Raw genomic sequence first — 21,248 nt, forward strand, 5'->3', positions numbered from 1 at the left:
CGAAAGAGGACAAAACTGGAGCTCTACGGCGCAGAGGAATAAGATATTACAGGCTTTAAAGGTGCTATTTCTAAGTTTTCTCCGATGCCGAACATGGTTTTCTTGTCAGGAGCGGATGGTGGTGATTGTCACGTGACAAGAGACACATGCACACGTCAGCTATTGTTGCTTTTACAAGACAAGAGGTTATAATACGTCCCCTTGAGCAGCGCTATATCTCCTTTAGTGATGGGAATGCCGGCTCTTTTCAGTGAGCCACATCATTCGGCTCGGCTCACCAAGAAGAGACGACTCTTCCTTTTACCACTTCTGCCTTTTATAATTCAGCCAAATTTAGCGCTGTTTTGACCTATATTTAGTATGTGTGCACATCACATCACGTAAATTATTCAATGTAATTATACTAAACCTTATAACTCCATGATACCATAATTTTACATTATTTTTGGTATAAAAAAGATTAAATGTAATAACATCAAATACTATTACACGTGTATTAAACGTTTTATTTATACTGAATGCTGTAGTGTTTCGCTACAAACACTAAACAGACACAGTGCATTTGGTCCTTGTATATAAATGTATGTCACAATTCTAATGGTAATGTGATGTCCATATAAAATAAGATAATAAAATAAATGATAGACTATCCAGTCACAGTCAGCATGGAGCACCTGCCCGTGCTGCAGAGAAGATCATCCCACCATTCTGGGAGGAAGCATCATTCACTTAAAAGAGCCGGCTCTTTGCGAAACATCACTAATGTCTTCATAGCAGACTGGAGGCCACAGTGAGTCACTATTGGAAAGTGACGAGACAGGCCGAGGTAGCTGGTTAGCATGCTAACTTCAGTGGAAGAAAAGGCGTGATAGTGATAACAGATAACATTGGTGCTGCTTTCCACGAAGGAATGAAGTGTGATGCTGAACTCGCAGCATTTATTCTAGACTGGTAAGTAAAGAGATATTAATTCTAACTTTAGCTATGTAGTAATAGCAAAACTAACAAATAGCACCAGGATTTGTTGACAGATCATATCTTTTATAGTTTTAACAAAATTGTAACATTTGGAATCACTGTGCAGACTTTTCTGTAAACAAAGCATTTTAGTGAACTCATGGTGCATATTCTTTCAGGTATCTCACAGAATGTGATTGTTTTGCGCTTGACAACAGTTGTGTTGGTTTCTCCATGGAGTCTCTTACTGCCTGTGACTCTCGAGACACGTATCTCTCACACTCTTAGAAAATATGTCTGAACATACTGATGTTATCAGAGGATACCACTTCGGAAGTGGGTGGTCCTGTTCCTTAGGAAGTTTTGTCGGAGCGTGCTTCTATTCCCCAATGAATGTGTAAATAAGACATCTAAAAATACATACAATTAAGAGTAATAAGGCAACATGTGACAATGGAAACCAAGTAGCAGTGACGCCAACAAAACAGGAAACAAGAAATATTTATTGTCTGTTTTTTTCTGCAGCGTACCCTTAAAATTGTTATGGATGTTATTAATAGCAGAATGAGAGAGAATGACTGCGAGAATGACACGTAGGCTAAACAAGTGAAAGTATGCATCCGTTTTGTTCATTTTCAAGCTGTGGAAATCTTGTAGTCAGTGGCCAAGCAGCAGAAATATATCAGTGTCCTAATGTGTGTGTGTGTGTGTGTGTGTGTGTGAACGAGTGTGCAAACAAACCTTGTTAATGAAAGCCCTGAGTGCGGCGAACACATGTCTGAGGGCAGCTTCTGATTGGCCAACTTTGAGGAAGGTCAGGTAAACATCGAACAACTTCTTCATCAATGGGTTGTGACCTTCGCTGTCCAGTAGCTGATTCTGACACACACAAACACACGCTTGTTTTTCATCATTTAGAATGACACTGCATTGACTTACATTATTCCTTGAAGACAGCACAACTGGAACAAGTGGCAACTGGTGGCCTGTGGGCCGAAACTGGCCCGCCAGCAATAATATCTGACCCTCCAGATTATTTTGCTAATCACATTTAGTTATAATGTCCAAATAGAGAATCTTATCATGCTTATTATACATTCATCTATGTTGAGAGCGAATGACAGACAAACAGTCACACGTCAGGATGCACTTTCGTCAGTGCAAAACACCTGTTGCTAAAATAGATCTCTGTCTCGGCAGCAACAGTTACACACAAAAGCACTGGAAGATTTTTTTTGTTTTGTTTTGCAGCAAAGATTTTTTTCAAGCTATTGTGAGCTTTTATTGTGAAAAGTTCTGACAGAAAGTTCAAAACGTTCTGTTCCAGACCACTGAAATAGCACACATACGAGGTGTGATATGAAAAAAATAGCACCAGTTCAGTTAATCAGTCAAATGTAGAATATGTGACTGTGGGCCACAGCGCACACATGTGAAATCCAGTTGCATATTTATCAATCAATTTCTTAAATTAGCCTTTGATTATATCCTGGCCACATCCACATGCTTGTTCACTTGTTTGAAGTTTTAACCACATTTGAGCCAATATAAGTGTTTTTTTGTGTGTGTGTGTGTGTGTGTGTGTGTGTGTGTGTGCACGCGCGCTGACCTTGAAGCACTGCGTGAAAAGTGACAGGACATCCAGGACACTCAGGCAGACCTCAGTGGAGATGTTTCCCTCTAGCAGAGCCTGATGGTGGATTTCTGCTTCTGATGGCCCCGTCCCTACAACACACACACACACACACACACACACACACACACATCAGGACACAGTGACATTGCACAGAGGAACACATTCATTACTCACTTCTGAGCTGATGATTACAACACAACATGAGTACAACACATCTCTTGCTGATGCCTGGTCAGCTGGTCTGCTTTAATTTGCGAATTTTAAATTAATTCAGCCAGCAAAAAAAATAATCCATGTTTACTGGATTTGATTGCACATGCATTAAAACAGACTTAATAACTTGTATGGGGACAAAATGTAACATCTTGCACCATTCAACTTTTTGAATGAGTTTTCCATTGTTAGCATGTTGTTTGTCGCGGACATCAATAACTGGCTGTTTCTCATTAAAATGGCAAAAGTACACAAATAATAACAAATCATTTCATTGGCAAGTTGAGCAACAGGAAATTTTCCCAAAACCAACAAGTAGAAAGCAAAACACTAATTTAAATGTACAGAGATCAAGGTACCGGACAAGCTTTAAAGTGGCTTTAATCCTGTGTTTACTTACAGAGCCTCTACAGTCTGGGCCTTTTGTCGCCCTGATGCGTACTCAGGGTCACAGTTCTGCTGCAAAGTGAATCCCCCTTCCAGACAACTTTAAGTCTGAATGTATGCATCAAGTCTCAGTGTGGATTTTAGGCACTGTAGCATCAATCTGGCACAGTTAGATATCCACAACATGAGCAGTTCACAGAGGCCTCTGAGCTGAATATAATATATCTAGGAAAAGCCGAGGCTGCCAAAAACAACATCCAGGAAGTGCATTCTTGGCTCAGCTACAAACCCGTTGTTGTACCTTGGTGTAAGGTCATTGGTTCTCGGTTTTACAACAGTTCACCATACATGTCTCTAACAACATTTCTACAGGCACAAGTCTGGGCATGTGAAATTGACTTTGCAGTGACTAGGGTGGCCACCTCCTCACCTTAGCTCGGCAAATACAACTGTCAAGTTCAAACCACATTGCGTGTTTGAATAAGTCTTTGGTCCATGTTCGTTTTGTTTGCTCCCGGCTAAAGAGGTTTGGAAACTGTTGCTCTGCCACAAAGGGTAAAATTTTCAGATAATGTTTGACTGTACATTTTTTGTAAAAACCTGTGAATTACGTTGCCATGGTAACCATTATTTGATTGTGTTGATGTTCGGAGGCAAGATGGCAAATCTAATTTAATTAACTTCTGTACCTGAAGTTGTCATGTTCCTCCTCAGTTTCTTAATAATATGATCTGAAATGCACTTTTATGTTTTTAAAAAGTGACGTGTGTTATTGAAGACTATTTTTGAAAAATACATTTGCTTGGTTTGAATTCTTTAAAAGTGGGTCACGACTTAATGACCAGCGGAAAATGTGGGTCCCGGGGTGAGACCAGTTGAGAACCCCTCATTTAAAGGACTGCATTCATTTGATTCCTGTGCTTTTTTATATGGTTGGTAGGGACAATATTTACCGTTAGATTTTTTTTATGTGTAGATGATTTCCTGAACATTGTCTGGAATGAGCTGTATAGCTTTTACACTAATCAGAGACAATATACACCATATTTATGAAATTGTACACTTGCCTGAAAACAAACCCACAAGATCAAGTGTCGCCTAAAGTTTTGCAGATAAACTGGCGTCTGTAGTTACCGATGTTGAGAGTGAGAGAGGCCTCCATGGTGCTGAACTGGTGTATCTTAGTCTGCATGAGACTGGCTCGGTTGCAGCGCATGGCTGGCATCGTCTGAGACTTCCTGTCTGAGGAGAACAGCTTCGACACACAAACCTCCTGATTCCTATATGAATAACACATTCACAGAAAGGGAGGGTGTTTATTTGTTTGAAAGATGGACAGAGACAGATACAGGAAGGAAACGAGACCCTATATATGCTGCTGAAACTTTCTAACTAAGCTGCAGATGACTAACCTATTATATTAACATTTAACACAGAATAAATACTCGTAAAAGAGAATATTTGTCCTTCAGAAACAATGGGTAATATTATGATTAACCAAACAACGCCAACATTTCTGTGAAATCATTCCTCTGAGCTGAACTAAGTTAAGCCGGGGTTTTAGATTTCAAATAGATAAGGCAGGTACGACAGGTATAACCACGGCGCTTACCGGCCAATGTTCCTCTTTCCAATGTAACGAAACTGAACCAGACAGGTCCTGCAGGAAGAGTTCAAATAAAAATGTATACATTAGCTAGAGCAGGAAACATGTGCATGAATACTTTTATTTTTCAGTCCTGGGATTTTTACAAGATGGTTCATGAGCATTGCTGACAGTGTTGTTGGTGTTCTAGTGTTGTATTCCACAGACAGCATCTGTTAACACATACAATTGTTTGTTTTGGTGCAGATGCATGTTTTTTTTCATTTACTACTCACTCAAGCAAACTGAGGAAGTTCATGATGTCTTGAGGGCCCACTTTATTCCAGTAGGCCATGAGAGTGTCTGTGGATGAAAGGAAAGACAAAGTCTTTGATGCATGTTGTTTTGTTCTTTTTACTGACATTTATAAAACTTTGCATAAATAGTTCCAGTTGATTTTAGAGGAGTCGTGCAGCTAAATCAACCACATGTCCTCTATGAGGGAGGCCTTGCTCTTTGTTCATGTGGCAGCCAAATTTCTGTGTCGTCTCTATCCCAAAATAGCAGAAGTGGTGTTGTGTCATATCCTCTTTATGGTCAGTGAAGGCCTAATTGTGTGGTGTGGCTATAGATCATCACTGACCCTCTGACAAGGTCTTGACGATGTGCAGGAAGGAGAGCAGGAGGCCTTTGATCTCATACTGTCCCAATCTGCCGACGGGAGGCATGGGGCTGCTGCTCATGGTGGAGCCACGTCTCTGCAGCTGTGAGGAAGTTCAACATAAACAAAAACACACAAAGGCGGGATATCATGATGGTGAGGAGAAACTGACACAGCCAAAGAAAATGAGTCTCCATTTATTGTAAAAAATCTACAGGTTTTACAGGCAAAAACTTAACAAGTAGTCGATCTGAGGATGAACTGTGCCACCTGACTGAGAGGATTTATTTGATATATTGTTTTCATGGATTCTATGTTTGATATCTGTCTGGGGTCTAATAATTAAACAATGAGCTATTTTTGGTTGTTTAGAACCACATGTGACACATTGAAGGAAAAGTATTATCGTCCCTCAGCACCAGCCCATTTCAATGCTGAGATAGACCTTGTTGTTTTGTTTATTTTTTCATGTCATAAGAACAGCAAGCACAGAACAAACAAAGAAAAAGAGAGCAAACAGACATGAGGTCATGGGATGATCAGGGAGTCAAGGGAAATGTTCTTCTTTTAAAATAAAATATTGTGCATGTTACAATAATATGAAACTCTCCCATTTTTTCCTATTTTTTTTTTTACTTCCAGCTCTTTTTGGAGCCATATGGAGTAAATAACCTGCTCCAGAAGATGCAACTGCTTGACAATATCGATAAACAGGCCAGTTTTTCTGAAGCCCGTATCATGTGATCGATTTTTTACTTGCTGCCAGCTAAATCTAGATAGGTATCATCTTTACTTAGCCTGTGATAAACTACTACTAATTTTTACCAGTTGTTGTACAACAATGGAAATCTCTGGCACAGAGAAACAACACATGTCAGAAGTTGGCTACACAAACAGTATTGGGTAGCAGGATCAGGTGACAATTGTATTATGCAATGGTATTAGTCCCATATTTTACAATTTCCATAAAGCTTGGGCATGGCTGAGATCAGTGACTGCTTCATTGTGACATCAAAAAGTTCCAGAAATCCTGACGGTTGGTTCTAAGGCTCAATTTCTGAATACAGGCTGTGTGCATTTCTCTGCGGACTGAGCGCTTTGACACTTTCACAGTATCTATATAGAACCTAGACCTGCTTTATAATCAAAGACGACATGGAAATCTACCGTTATACAATATGGGACCTTTAAATTGTTGAAATTATGTGAGAGACAACATCTGCACATCAGTTCATTTAAAGTTTAGGGAGCCTAGCGTGGCCGAGAAGTGACCTACAGCTGCATCAATGGAAGCTTAGTTTAATCAGGCTCTTGTATTTGAAATCACCAGCTGCCATAAACCAAAGACAGTGTGCTGAAAGTGTTATGTACACAGATAATGAATGATACACTCCAGTCCATCTATATTTAACATCTGGATGTGTGACCAGACACGGGATGTGCACTCACTCCTGGAACCAGACCAGTGAACAGGAAGAAAAGTGTGTTTTCCAGTTAAAAAAAACAAAAAAAAAAAAACAGTAACATGTCAGTAAATAACATGTGGTGTCACTCAGTGGTCCTGGATCAAAAGAACTAGAACAATAAAATAAAAGTAGTCTTTGGCATGTGTTAAAGGAAAATTAATGCAATTCAACTGCAGAGCAGGAACAGTTGAGTTATGTTGGCCCTGTATTCAAAGACAACAGGCACCTCACGCTGAGGGGACACTATAACACCATTCAAAAGCAACATGGAGACAGGCTCAGAGCCTCTTCTCTTCTGATTGGCTCACCAACGCTTGAGAGAGGAGATGTTAAACTACACTGAGATGGGTTTTGGTTCTTAAAACCACAAATATACCTTCTTAAGGATCAAGACTTCATATAAAACACTGGAAAAGTGAAAAATATGGGACCTTTAACAGAATCCTCGTTAAAAAAAAAAAAGTGATTAACAGAATGTGTTGGCTGTGCTGGAGACTCATTGATAAAGTGTTAAACAGTAGGTCAGCAGATGTGAAATGCTCTCACCTCGATGCTGTCTGGTGTTCCTGGATCCATGAACAAGGAGCTCCTGGAGTCCTCTCTCCTCACAACATGGCCATTCTGGAGACCTGGAGCCCACAGAGCGCAGTTTCTGTTAGTGTCGACTTGAAAGCAACACAATAAAAGTATTATCAAATTTAGAGGACGAGCTGATGCTCTCCCAAGCACAACAATGAATGTAGATCTGATATCTGCTATGGATGCAAGAATAGACCCCAGAAGCGCTGACAGACCTTTATGTGCTGTATATTATGCTGAAAATTTCTACTGTTAACACAATATCTGGCAGATAAACAGCTTTTGAGAAATTATTCATTAAGGGGGGAACTCCACTGATTTTACACAGCCAGATCAGATGGGCCCAAGACACCACTTTTAAAAACTCTTCTGTGGTTATGAAGGAGTCCTGTGAAGTCTGAGAAGATATCCCTCATTATGTCACCAGGGAAAAGAAGCTATTGAATTGCACCATGGGAAGTGAGTGTGTGTGGGGGTGTGGGTGTGGGTGTGGGTGTGGGTGTGGGGGACTGGAAGATTTCTGCCTCAAATGATTCTGTTATTCTCAGTATAATAATCTTCTACTTCAGTTCAACAACAGTATAATCAGCATCTAACCTAATGACAAGCTACTGCAGACATTAAAGAACATAGCCCATCTGAAATTTGAAAAGATTACAGTTGCACTGAATGTTTTTTCCTAACTTTCTTTGGTCAATGTTTTTGTTTTGTGCAAACTCTAAGCAAATGGTTCACAAACCAAAAACGTTTCCATCTTTGCAAAAGACAGCCGGCCTCACAAAAGTTCTGGGATGTATACCGAGCCGAATCCAAAGGAGAATAAAAACAACTATGTGGCACATGTCTGGCACACAGCCGCTGCTTTCAGACAGAGTGCCGCTAATGGATAAAGTTGTGCGTTGCATAAAATTTGTTGTGTATCCACGGTGCTGCTGGCCCCTTTGCGGCGACGGTAATGGGAGATGTATAAACAGGGAGAGGCCGGATGCCATATGTGTTGTGCATCCGCTGTTCTGGACTAACCGTGGTCTTTGTCAATTGCGGTGCTGATTCTCCTGCTGTCGGTGGAACTGGTTGATATGAGATCGTCTCTGGAGCCCTGGACAACCACGAGATGGAGGCAATGAAAACAGTCACATCCTGAACACTCAATACAGGTTTTAACCACACAAGCTAGAACATAAAGGTACAGACTAAACAGTTACACCTTCTGATGGATACCAGTTGAAGCTTGCATTGTAACTAAACAGTCCCTGTGAAAACACACACATGTCTTTATCTTTTCCAGATGTTGAATCCATCAAACCACAACTGTGAATTCTCACAAAAGAATTACAATGCTACCATCTGCTCCTTAAAATATCTTCATTACACGATGAAAACGACAAGGTTTCAAGCTGAAAATGACTATTCTGATTCTCATGACTATAATGTACGGATGATCCAAGCTCCCTCTGAACCTGGATCAAAACTCCTCCTCACCTAATGAGGAGCCCATTTCAGCTTAGATCTTTATATTTTCCTTCATGTAATAAACAATGCATTTCAAAGCAGCAGTCTAAGTCAAAGTCAAAGTAACCCCACTGTGGGCGTCCAGGGCTGCACAGGGACTCACGTTGAGGCCAAGGCCGGGGCTGGAGGTGTGCGGCTGGGCAGACAGCTGCTTCAAGTTCTGGTAGAGCAGCTCTAACAGCGGCAGGTACAGCAAACAGATCCTGGCCTGCTGGTTCTGAAACAATCAATATGACTGGATGAGCTTTTTGAATAATAAATGCACTGATGAAAATGTGAAACCTCTGTATGAATCCATGAGGTTATAGAGGCAGACAGCATGACTACACACGTAATGAGAGAAGGCTATTGTAGGTGCGCGTTAAACAAACATTTGCAGTTCGCCCATAATGCTGTACTCAAAAGCATTATCAGTCCTCAGCTGCTCGCAATGGTGCCTTCATTCTAAACATCAGCTTGTTTGCATAACAGACATTGTTATCTTGCTTGGGGGGGGGTGTGCACACACACCGTTAAACTACAGCTTAGCATATGTACAGAGCGTGACCTGTACATATGCTAATAACTTGTGTCACATCAAACATTAACTTGAGGTTCTGATTCAAATAGGCTGCGCAGTGGGCATGTGGAAACAATGTGCACATTTGCTTAACAAAGATCTCAGGTTTTTTTTTTTTGCTTTTTTTTTTTTACTATGAAATGTGTGATAGGTGTGACATGACAGGTGCAGAAAGATGCTTTGTTCTTTGAACCAAGTGATTTGGCAGGCGTCGCACTCCGCTGTGCATGCGAAGTGAGCAGCAGGGAATTTGGATTTGCTCAGTTTTGTCATTCTTTCCTGAACTTTTTGTGAATCTGGTCAAAGTTTGTCCTAGTCGTGGTGGTTAATTACATCTTGAACTAACAGGATGAGATAACTTCAAATTTTCCCTGGGGAATTTCTGTTGCTTGAGGATGGGTGTGTTTTTGAAAACAAGGTGGACAACTGCATTATACATACATTGTTGTCAAGAAAATTAAATTTGAACTTTTTCTTTTTAGCTGTTTTATGCTTTTGTTTGACAGAGACAGACAGGAAATGCATGGAGAGAGGAGGGGAAGGACACCTCTGTCTTCTCTGCTTGTCTCCTCTTGCTCCCATCAGCCACTCCCTCCCTCCCTCCCTCCCTCCCTCCCTCACCTTGAAGGCAGTGTAGCGGTCATCCATGGCGTGTTTAATGAGAAGGTTCTTGAGAACGCTCACGGCCAGCTGCCTGACTTCGGGCCCCTGCTGCAAGGCCTCTGCCACTTCTCTCAGCAGCAGGCCGACCAGGAAGTGGTTGCGGCAGTATTCCTCCGTCAGGCTGAACTCCAGACTTTGTTCTGTGGTTGTGCCAGACAGAAGTGTCATTGGTAATGGATGAATAGATGCCAGTCATGTCGAATGTGTTTGTTAAAGCTGGTTGTACATGCAGTTAGAAATCTAACCGAACCTACTTCTTACCAGAGGTGGACAAAGTACACAACTCCATTACTTGAGTCAAAGTATAGATACTCCTGGTTTCACTGAGCGTTTACCTGAAATCTGCTATATTTTTAGTGGATCACCCGGAAAACAGACACTGACAAACACTTAACACACTTAAGATAAGGCTGTGAATGCTCGGGTGAATCTTCTGGTTCATCTTTATCTAAAGTAGCCATAGTTAGGACAAGTTCAATCTGAGCTGTTCAAAAATGCATCAACCACAACATGACTGACAGCGGTGGTTAGAACTGGCTCCCAATGGGCATGATACGGCTGGTGCCACGACTTGAATGCGAAAAGTGTTTCCATTTCATGTTTGAAATTCTCGTGTTTCCATTGCTCATTTTCAAGTTGGCAATTATAAATTGCGCATTAAGCAGGTTAATGGAAACACACCCAGTGACTGTTTTTTCTCCTGTGACGAACACAGCCTGTGGTTTATCAGATTTTCAAAATACAATAAAATTCAAGTGATGAGTACTTCAAGGAAATGTAGTGTAGTCAAAAGTACAATATTTGACTTTTAAGTGTAGTGGAGTGAAAGTCATAATTTTACAAAATAAATAATACTCAAGTAAATGTACTTTGTTACTGTCCATCCCTGCTTCATACACAGAAGATCAGAGTGCAAAGACAAATAGCTTAGGTCTTAGATGCAAATACAATATAACCAGTGTTCAGTATTCAGTCATTCAAAGGTAAACATTGCAAAACAATATGCAACAGAACAGCAACAAGCCCACGTGACACATTCATTCAGACGTGACTTTCCAACGTTCCCACACCACACAATTAAAAGAGGAATTAAGATAGTTCATTACACATTGCTGACATGAGGAAATGTTATAATGTAATAAGGACAACATCTTTTGATTTTTATCTTCAGAAAAGAGATAAATCAACAGGAATCAGAGAAACGTGCCACTGAAAAAGGAGAAGCTTCAACAGGGAGTATGAGGTATAGTTTCACAATAACACTGCGACAATATTAAAACAGGCAATGCAGCCTGGGAAATAAGAAATCATCTGCAATTATCTTCTCCAATGACACAGACAGGCAGAGAGAGAGAGAGAGAGAGAGAGAGAGAGAGAGAAGGCAGACATAAACACCAAGAGGAGAGAAACGCAGCTTCGTGAGAGATGTTCCTGTGTGGTGTTTGCAAATATCAAGTCAATTATGCTTTAAGATAAGCGGCTCCATTGATTCGCACAACAGCCAAGCTCCTCTCATCCGCAAGACACAGGCTCAGGCCCCGGCAGGCACATGAAGACATTAGCCTAGAGTTAGCATTGTGCAGAGTGAGCAGGATTGAATTGGGTGCCTTATGAGGAAAAAAGGGGGGGGGGGGCTGACAGGATAGGGAGTTAGTGCAGGTCATGTGCAAGGTGTTTGCATACGGCAGCAAACAAGGAGGCGATGGTGTCGAGCAGTGAGCATCACCTACCTACAGGGCCAAAAAGCTCCGTCGCATACGGAATAAAATCTGACCACAAGCAAAACACAAAAAAAAAAAAAAGAGAGGGAGGGGGGGAGTAAAAATAAAGAAATTTGGGGGTAATACTGTAGACAATACATGCAGCATTACAACATACACATGTTGTTTTTCACTTGTGTTTCTGTAAAACATGTGGTGTCACATGTCACGTGTTGGACAAAGTTGTTAAGCAGGTCAGAGTAAGGTCATCAGCTTACTTACACACCTGTGTGTGTGTGTGTGTGTGGAGGGTAATAGACGGCATGGGTGTGGTGGATGCAGGGCAGGACAAGGTCAGTGAGGGGTCTGGAGTCATGTGAGCACGAGCTAGTCAGTGGTTACATGTGTGGCAGGAAGCATAATGCATTCAGGGGAAGGCAGAATACGATGTCTTGACTCTCACCTTGCACCCTCTGCAGCTTGGTGCGCCCAAAGGCCATGGGCAGGTTCAGAGGGATGAAGTGCTCGTGGTTAGACACCGTCATCAGGAAATCAAATTTCATTTCAGCCAGCACCTGCGGCAAATATACATATGTGACTGTCCTGCACGCACACACGCAGATTTCTGTCAAGCCTCAGTGCACAAAAACAGAGTTCTCCTCAATGTCTAAATATACAGTAATCCTCCATGCTACTTCTCAAACTAAGCCTGGCTGGGGTGTCAGTGTTGGGTCAATTTGTTAGTCAAATGTGCAGCTGATACAGAAAGAGATAGAGGAGGAGGAACCGTTTATTACAACTCTGCCTTTCAGTACAATGGCCTTGTGAGCTCAACGCACTGCAACCACAGAAAACACATGCAAATACATATTCATCAACACATGCGCCGCAAATACACACAACACAAGCAAATACAGAAACGTCCTGCAAGTAGCACAGACAACAATCGAAGTGTTTCCAGGGGAAATGTGCATGCTCACTTGTTTTTCAATGCTTTTCCTTAAAAAAAAGTCACAAAGCATTGAATAACCGCGTCCCAGCCTCGTTCTTCCCTTTTCAGTGTCCCCTGGAAACACTTAACTGTTGTTATCCGTGCTACTTGGAGCACATTTCTGTATTTGCTTGTGTTGTATTTTTAGCACATGTGGTGTCAAATTGATGATGTTTTCTGAATTTGCTTGTGTTTTTTTTTTTTCAATTTGCATGTTTTTTGAGCTCTCAGGGCCACCGTGTTTCAGGTAACATAACAGGTAATGTAACTTTACCTGGATAAGGATAATCAGCTGGAAACATCTCTTTACAAATTACACCGGCAGTATGTCTTTACTGAGCGTGCTGGGCTGCTGAGTCAGGGCATGTACTGTACCTTGGGATCCTTGAGACTGAAGTGACACATGTAGTGGTTGACCAAGCCAAAAGCAAAGCCCCTGTTCATGAAGGTCAGGCACCTCTGCAAAGAGAAGAAGCTTGTTTAACACACACGCAGCTCAGGTACTGTATATGCAAGAGGTGTGATCCCGGATAAAACACGCACATTTTTGAGACTGAGATCAACATTTCAAAAACAGAGCTGTCGTGTTCAGGAACGGAGTAAAGAATGAAAACAACTATATGATAAGAAATTCAGTGACTCTCTCTTCATTTCACACGTCAGATAATTGGTGAAGTTTGCTCGTATGGCACTTATTGAACAGCCCTTAGCAAATTAAGTGGACTGGGTTTCATGTTTTTTTTTTGTATGTGGGGTTCAGACCTTGATGAAATTGGCCAGGCTCAGGTTGATGCAGCGAGCTTCCTCTGGGATCTCCATGTGGCGGATGGTGATATGCGGCATGACTGACAACACCAGAGACTGGAGCGCCTGGTGGAAGCTTTCAGGGAAGCGCTGAGCCCGCGGCATCTAAAGAGACATATGTAAGGATAGATCACTTAAACTGAAGGCATTAAAAAAAGTTAAAAGGTCATATATTTTACACTTTTCCTGCATTTTATTTGAAGTGTTGATATCCATAAGTAGATATCTCAGGCTTCTCTCTGGTGCTCTAGTAACAACAGGTCAGTGAGCCAATCAGAAGAGAGGAGGCTCTGAGCCTCTCTCTCTGCTTTAAAATAAATAAAATACATGGAAATCTTGCTTTTTTACAACATGGGATTTAAAATGTCAAAGAGCTGGAAACACTGTGAACACAGATAACCACAGATATGTAGACAAACTTATATTACATATGCATTTTCTCTAAATAGGTCATAGTTTAACTTAAAAGCAGAATAGAGCTACAGTCATCTCTGCTCACTGCTGAGGGTCTGGCACTGTTGACTCAGACCCCTGTAAAATACAGACCCAGGGCATAAGAATGTGAAAGATACACATGGCTCACAATCCGTCTGCTGGTCTTTCTTCAGAGTGTGTGTGAGGTTTTGTTTGTATATGTTGACATCTTTTATACACATGTGGTATGAATTGAGACGTCTAGACATGTGACCTTAAGGCAACATCACAAGCAACGACTCATCCTGCCAGACACACGGATGTGACGTGTGATAAACTGCAGATCTTTAATTGTGCATAAGAAGATGAGGCCACTCAGTGCCAACCTTGATGCGGTTGCCCTCCTGCAGGTACTGCGCCATGGATTTGGCCATGGTTTCAATGAAGAACCAGGAGTACTATAGAAAGGGAATGAAAAAGAGGACTGGAGTTAGACTGCAATGGTTGTTGCCTAATGTACAGTTTTCCTGGAAGAGAACATCAATGAAGTGATAGCAGAAAAAATGACTCCGTGTAATAGAGACAACACAGTGCAAGCAGCAGCATGTTTGAGGCGAGAAAAATCCACTTTTGCTTTGAAATACACGGGGAGCCATTTTACAAGCGAGTGCTCCATCTGCTGTTCAGTGTCGGTGCTGCCACTAACTGAGCGAGGGAAATGAAGGCACCTTGAGCAGTTTATTGCTGGTGTTGAAGTCAGCAGTTTGCTTGAGGATGGATGTGACTGCGGTGGCCAGCACCTCATGAGTGGTCGCAGAGTTTCCTGATGCAGGGTTGTTGGTCAGAAACACATACTGAGGATAGAAAAGTAAAATTATTTTTTTGTAGCTCTGAATTATGCTGATGGCTTTAACCCCTATAGCAGCGTTTGTGTTGGTGGGTCACCTTGACAAAAGAGCGCAGGTAGTGCTCCAGCCCTTCCTCGTGACATCTGGAGACTATGTGTATGATCACACTGAAGATACAGAGCAGGGATATTAATTATCATACTGTAAGCATTTTTGATCAATAGTTAATAGAACATAAAGTTCAGAGTGAACAACTGACCGCAGAGAGTTGACAGCGATCTCATGGGATTCTTTATTGGCTGCTGTGAGCACCTCAAACAGCTGCATGAGCACTGTTGGTAGGAAGTTGATGATGACATGAGTCTCCATGGCATGCAGGCACTGCAGGAACCAGGAACAGGTGGAGGTAGAGGAAGAATTAGATGAGTCAGAAGTAAAAACGAAAATTTGAATGAAGAAAAGGATCAAAGTAGGAAAAGGGCGCATCATCTGTTCATGGTGTCTTACAATGACAAAGTTAGTCCTCTGATCTAAAAGCAAACTAACCTGTATCTATCCTGGCACTGATCCTGACTGTGATAACCTGTGTCTTGTTGACTTGACATTTGTTGTATGCTCCTTTTTTCATAGCTATGTATGTTGTTGTCAGTCTGTAAAAGGCACTGTGTATTACTATGTTTTTATTTTCTTTGACTTTAGTCTTGACTTCAGGAACAACTACGTCAAAATATTAACATATGATACTGATCCTGTTTGTTTAGTCTTCTCAAGAAGTTTATCCTGAAGGCAAGACTCATTACTAGTAAAAGGCTGCACACTTGCATACAGAAGGTTATAATTTTATGTACTTATACCAGATTTCTATTTCTATTTAGTTGGGAAAATCAGTGACATCAAGATGTACCTCGATGCAAAACAGGTCAAAAGCTAAATCTGAGCACTGGGGTGGACACCACATGTGACGGGTATGTAAGAGACTGAAGTTTTGAGCAGTGATGATTTTTGCAGGTACTGTAGGAGGTGAACTGTACTGGAAGTTCTCAAAAACATCACTTAATAATTTGATTTTATCATTGAGTTGATACAACTTTCTGTAAAACCCTTGAATGGCTGCAAACACTTCATGCTGTGCAGTTGGTGACGGGTCTGTTAGTCTGATGAGATATAGTAGGAAACCATGAGCTCGACCACTGCTGGAGACAGTGGGGGTTCTTTCCAAAGGAAATCATTGTCAAATATTGTGATCTTGTCTTTTACCAATTACTTTCTGGCAGTAGGTTCATACAGCTTTGCAAAAAGTAATCCAGAGCAGGTAAGGGAAAGCCATTACTACAAAACAGTCAAAACCAGTAATACCTACAGTGGGTTATTTATGAAATATTTGGGATGGAAAGAATTACTTTTTATATTAGACTGCAACAGGACAACATGGGAAAGATGGATAGACAACATCTCACCTGTACGACCATCATTTGTTTAATGTGAATATCTCTGTCCTTTTCTTTACTTTTTTTTTTCACACCACTTTTTATAATTTGAGTATCATGAAGGTGCACCACAACATTTCAGTTCCACTAATTTGGTTTTTATTATCAAATCTTTATACCTGTGTTTTTGATTTAATTTACTGGTCACAATTGTGTCTTGCAGAGAGCTTGGATGGAAAAGACTTGTGAGCCATCACCTTGTTTGTATCACAATAAAAAAAAGAATCTGGTGCTGCAGTCAGGGAGCCTGTGTCTGTAAATGATCCCTGGTCTCAAATGACTGCGTGTGCGCCATCTCACCTTCAGGTATTTGACGAGTTCGGCTGAGTTGCCCTCTGATGTCGTCCTCATCAGCTGGCAGTGCTGGAAGAACTTGTGTAGATGCAGGTCCTGAGGATATGAAACAGTCCAGTATCGGTATCATCCACACTCCCTCCATCTGCACCAGCTGCCTTTATGCAGACTTTACATATATGTGAGGATGTAAAGGACAAACAGAAGAATCAAGTTGTACCTGAGCATATATTGTTGATGCTACATGGGTCCTCACTTTGAAGAGGGTCTTGGCATTTTCCACCCACTTGATGTCTGGCTGGGACTGTTCAAAGGAGACATGATACACATATTACAGAACATGCTGTGGTGCTCGTTTTAGGAAAGGATCAGGAACACTGTAATCCTTCTCAGCTAATTCTGGACATGACAGAAGTAACTGCAATGTTTCCATCGCTCTGAGTGTTACTGGTGTAACAGGATGTGGTTCTACCTTCCTGGTGTCCTGACACAGGTATCCAGCTGGCAGGGTGGCGGCTACAGAGAGCTGAAGTTCTAATGACTGCATCCTCCCATCTTTTAGCAAGGGCATCCAGGAATAGCCCACTAGGAATGGAGAAACTTTTAGCAGACTGACGGTAGATAAATGAAACACTGACATCCTATAAATCAATAAAGCTTTGCAGCATATTGAACACCCTGCTTAATCTTTATCTTAAAATATAAAAACTGCAGCCAGCGTTTGTTGCCCTTTTTTTTTTCCTTTTTTTTTTTTTTTAAATGCTGCCTTCAAGGACACTCATATACATGCAGTAGGAAACAGTTTCCCAACAGGCTTACCCAGTGACTCCACTCCCTCCCTCTTCTTGCTGCTGGCCTTGCTGCTAGACTCACAGCTGATGTGGTAAAAGGTGAAGAGGATGTGGTGTTTCTCATGCACGTGGACCGGCAGCTCAATCTTTACCTGTACACAGACGAGAACGTCACCGTTTTAAGCTTAAAATACCATTAGTTTATTCCTCATACTGAAACCAGAATAGGAATGTATGTACCAATAAGGGACTTAATATAGTAATGATGCAGTACTACTAGGCAAGCAATATCAGAAGCTGCCCTCAGCGCATTAAAACCGTGTTTATTTCATGCTTTATTGGTCATTTTCAGGTTGTATCTCAGAGACAAGTTGATTTTATTTCATTGAGCAGCTTTTTCACCAAACACCCTTCAAAAGGTAACAGATCGTTGAACTATTGTGATTTCACCACACTTCAGACTTCACTCGACTCTGGAATAAAACTCATAATAACACTCATGCTGCCTTGAGCTTTATAGGGGTCATATCATCATATTTCACACTCTTTCAGGAGCGGTGCTTCCCTTTTCTTATAAATTTCATATGCTAGAACATTTTTTTTTTCCTCAACCGAAGTGGATTAAAATGAATTGAAAGTGAGGCGTCTTGTTTTTTCACAGTTGTCTTTTGTTCACAGTCGGTAAGTATTTGTTATCAGCTCTGCAACGTCGCTTCTCATTCGTCTCTATGTACAGAGAAAAAAAATCATCTTACAACATGAAAATTGCAGCCAGTTGTGTTTTGTTTTTAATTCTTTTTCAGTAAAGCTGCCTTTAGGGACACACATACAGTATATCTCTGTACAGTGATTCATCTGTACGGAAAACTGTTACTTGTTTTTAATGTTTACACCCATAGGACAGTTGATGTCTTATAGTGAAACATATTAAAACTATCTTATCCACCAGGGGGCAGCATTAGCAAGGAAATATATTTTCCCTGTGTCTTGGGACATGACGATTTTCTCACAGGAAATGACACATGACTGAGCAGAACAGCTAAATTGACTCGCCACATATATAGATGGAGCTCAGAGCAAATTTCTTAAGAGTCATTCATTCAGTCAGCATGTTAAAACTTCTCTCAGGCGTGAGTCAGATAAAACTTCCTGTGTCCTGACTTTCTGAAATGTCAGAATCCTTGGCACCACAATACTAATAACAATACTACTAATAATAAATCATATAGCACATTTCAGTGTACTGAAAGACTTAACAAGATAAAAAGATTAGAAAAAAATATCAGGATAAAATATGCTAAAAAATACATTATTGTTGTCAAATCTTTGTCATCTGGTTAGAGCAGAAGTTGTCCATGATATGACTGGAAGCTGAAGCATGTGGAGGTAAATCCCAGTGAGCGTGCCACTGTGTGTGCGAGCCCGCATGCGGGTGTATGTGGGGACTCTTAAGATCCTAATCTGTTTAACATCAGGGCCATATGGACCCCCTCCGTTCTCCTTCTCTAACAGTATCCTGACCTCTTTTGTTGAGCTCCTGGCTTCGTGTGTGTGTGCATGTCCGTGTGTGTGTGTGCTCGGGGTCAGTGACTGTTTGACCAGTCTAGTGTGAGATCACAGCTCTGCCCCTGAGACAGATTTATGGGATTATCTCAGTGCTGTTCTGAGGAATTTGAGAACTGAACACACACTGTACAAAAGTATAAGGATCCAGGGTGTTTTGAGAAAAAGAGTATTAAGAGTTTCTTCACTGCTGCTCCACACGCATTTCAATTTTTTTGGCTTGAAATTTTGTGACAATAACCTGATGAATGCTGTTAGGTTTTATTCTAGAGATTAAAGGTTTTATATTGTATTAAGGTAAATTTCCATTTGTTGTTTGATTATAAAGCAGCTCTAGGTTCTATACTAATACTGTGAAAGTATCAAAGAGCTCAGTCCACAGAAAAATACACACAGCCTGTATTCAGAAACTGAGCCTTAAAAGAAACCATTAGGACTTCTGTAACTTTGTGATGTCACAACAAAGCAGTCACTGCTCTCAGACATGCCCCAAGCCCCACCCACCCGGACCCACCAGAAAACAGTGAGCCAATCAGAAGAGAGGAGGCTCCTCTCTTCTGATTGGCTCTTCTGATTGGCTTCTGATTGGCTCCAGAGAGAAGTCTGAGAGAGGAGATGTAAAACTACACTGAGATGGTTTTTGATCCTTAAAACCACAAATGTGGGGCGTCGTGTGGCGTAGTGGTCTAACCAGGCGCCCCCTGTGTAGAGGCTACAGTCCTCGCTGCAGTTGGCCCCGGTTTGAGCCCCCCATCGGACGGCCTTTGCTGCATGTCATTCCCCCTCTCTCTGCCTCCCCATTTCCTGTCTCTCTTTACTATCCTGTCCAATAAAGGCACAAAAGCCCAAAAAAATATACTTAAAAAAACACAAATGTATCTCGGATGGATGGATCAACACTTTAAAGGAGCTATTTGTAAGTTTTGCTATCACTACAAAGCTAGCGTTAACATTAGCAGGTGTTTACTCACTAGTCTAGAAGAAACGTTGTGTGTTCAGCATTAAACTTCATTCCCTTACACACCAAGAGCTGTCTCCAGCAGTGGAAAGCAACACCAATGTTAACTCTTGTCTCTATCACATCTATTCTTCAACTGAATCACCCTAATAAGCTACCTCTGGCCCATCTCGTCACTTTCCGATAGCAACTCACTGTAGCCTCCAATCTACCCTGAGGATGTAGCGCTGCTCAGAGTGCGTATTATAACTTCTTCTCTTGTAAACGCCACAGTGGCTGAAGTTCTTGTCAAGCAACAATCACCACCGCTCGCTCCCGACAAGAACCCATGTTTGATGCCAGAGAAAACTTACAAATAGCCGCTTTAAATAAGTCGCAGGCCTGTAATACATTTATACTGATGCATTTAAATGGTGTCACCATCTCAAGGAAGTCACCTCACCTCGTCGTAGAACTCTGGGCTCTGATTGTGGTGCAGGACGGCTGCAAAGGTGTTCCCCGTGAAGAGTGAGTCTCCCGGCTTGCCGTAGATGCACTGAAAAAGAAAAGCAAGCGCATCAGTCATCCAACTCTGGCACTTTGATGTCGGGGGCACAGCAGTGAGTAAGTGCTCAGCAATCTGTGGTTACTGACAATATTTGGAGAAAAGACGATGTTGGGTGTGCGAGCCCTTCACCACATGCATCTTTGAGGCACCAGCCAGAGAAACTAGAAAGGGGACCTGATGAGACAAGAGGGGCCTCATCCTGAAAAATTACATGGATTTTTAAGCCTTGCACAACAGTTTAGTTTATGTTCACTAAGCAGCAGCAGCGTCCTCCCTCCTCTGCTGGATGTTGATGACAGAAAATCAACAAACACAGAACAATTTCAGCACTTTGGCTCCACTTGTGGTGACACAAATATTCAATTATTCTTTCCAAATGGCAACTAGAGCCATTAGCAGTCGTGAATGTGGGATCGTTTATGAACACACCCTCAAAAACACAGAAGAGCCAATATGTTTTGTATCAGAGCAGCAAAAAAACTCTATAGTTCTATGGGAAAAACCTGTGTAACAAAGACAAGCTTGACCAGGTCAGGATATTTCTAATGAGGCGTGACAAAGGGGGAAAAAGAAAATTCAGACCTGTTCTGATGGCTGGTTTGATACTCTAATTAGGATGCTAACAACTGTAGT

At 41.5% G+C, this 21,248-nt stretch overlaps 1 protein-coding gene across 2 annotated transcripts in view; it reads right to left on the reverse strand.

The window, feature by feature from the left end:
• dock11 (dedicator of cytokinesis 11) overlaps positions 1-21,248 on the reverse strand; it is a 67,747-nt gene that overhangs the window by 16,363 nt on the left and 30,136 nt on the right. Inside the window, exons 19-41 of one of the 2 annotated variants that reach the window (XM_023396590.2) lie at positions 20,511-20,603; positions 17,576-17,699; positions 17,229-17,341; positions 16,977-17,060; positions 16,763-16,852; positions 15,235-15,356; positions 15,073-15,142; positions 14,856-14,981; positions 14,514-14,585; positions 13,672-13,818; positions 13,285-13,368; positions 12,382-12,493; positions 11,949-11,987; positions 10,177-10,358; positions 9,100-9,213; positions 8,508-8,583; positions 7,452-7,534; positions 5,422-5,542; positions 5,075-5,141; positions 4,806-4,853; positions 4,328-4,473; positions 2,567-2,682; positions 1,699-1,836 (exon numbers count right to left, since the gene is read on the reverse strand). In XM_023396590.2, coding sequence (XP_023252358.1) covers positions 1,699-1,836; positions 2,567-2,682; positions 4,328-4,473; positions 4,806-4,853; positions 5,075-5,141; positions 5,422-5,542; positions 7,452-7,534; positions 8,508-8,583; positions 9,100-9,213; positions 10,177-10,358; positions 11,949-11,987; positions 12,382-12,493; positions 13,285-13,368; positions 13,672-13,818; positions 14,514-14,585; positions 14,856-14,981; positions 15,073-15,142; positions 15,235-15,356; positions 16,763-16,852; positions 16,977-17,060; positions 17,229-17,341; positions 17,576-17,699; positions 20,511-20,603 — 2,367 coding nt within the window. The remainder of the gene's footprint in view (positions 1-1,698; positions 1,837-2,566; positions 2,683-4,327; positions 4,474-4,805; positions 4,854-5,074; positions 5,142-5,421; positions 5,543-7,451; positions 7,535-8,507; positions 8,584-9,099; positions 9,214-10,176; positions 10,359-11,948; positions 11,988-12,381; positions 12,494-13,284; positions 13,369-13,671; positions 13,819-14,513; positions 14,586-14,855; positions 14,982-15,072; positions 15,143-15,234; positions 15,357-16,762; positions 16,853-16,976; positions 17,061-17,228; positions 17,342-17,575; positions 17,700-20,510; positions 20,604-21,248) is intronic. The other variant, XM_087171219.1, reaches the window with a different exon arrangement.

Source organism: Seriola lalandi, unplaced genomic scaffold, assembly GCF_002814215.2.
Source record: "Seriola lalandi dorsalis isolate HSWRI2012SDOR001 ecotype SW California unplaced genomic scaffold, Sedor1 jcf7180002054979, whole genome shotgun sequence".
Classification (NCBI taxonomy): domain Eukaryota; kingdom Metazoa; phylum Chordata; class Actinopteri; order Carangiformes; family Carangidae; genus Seriola; species Seriola lalandi.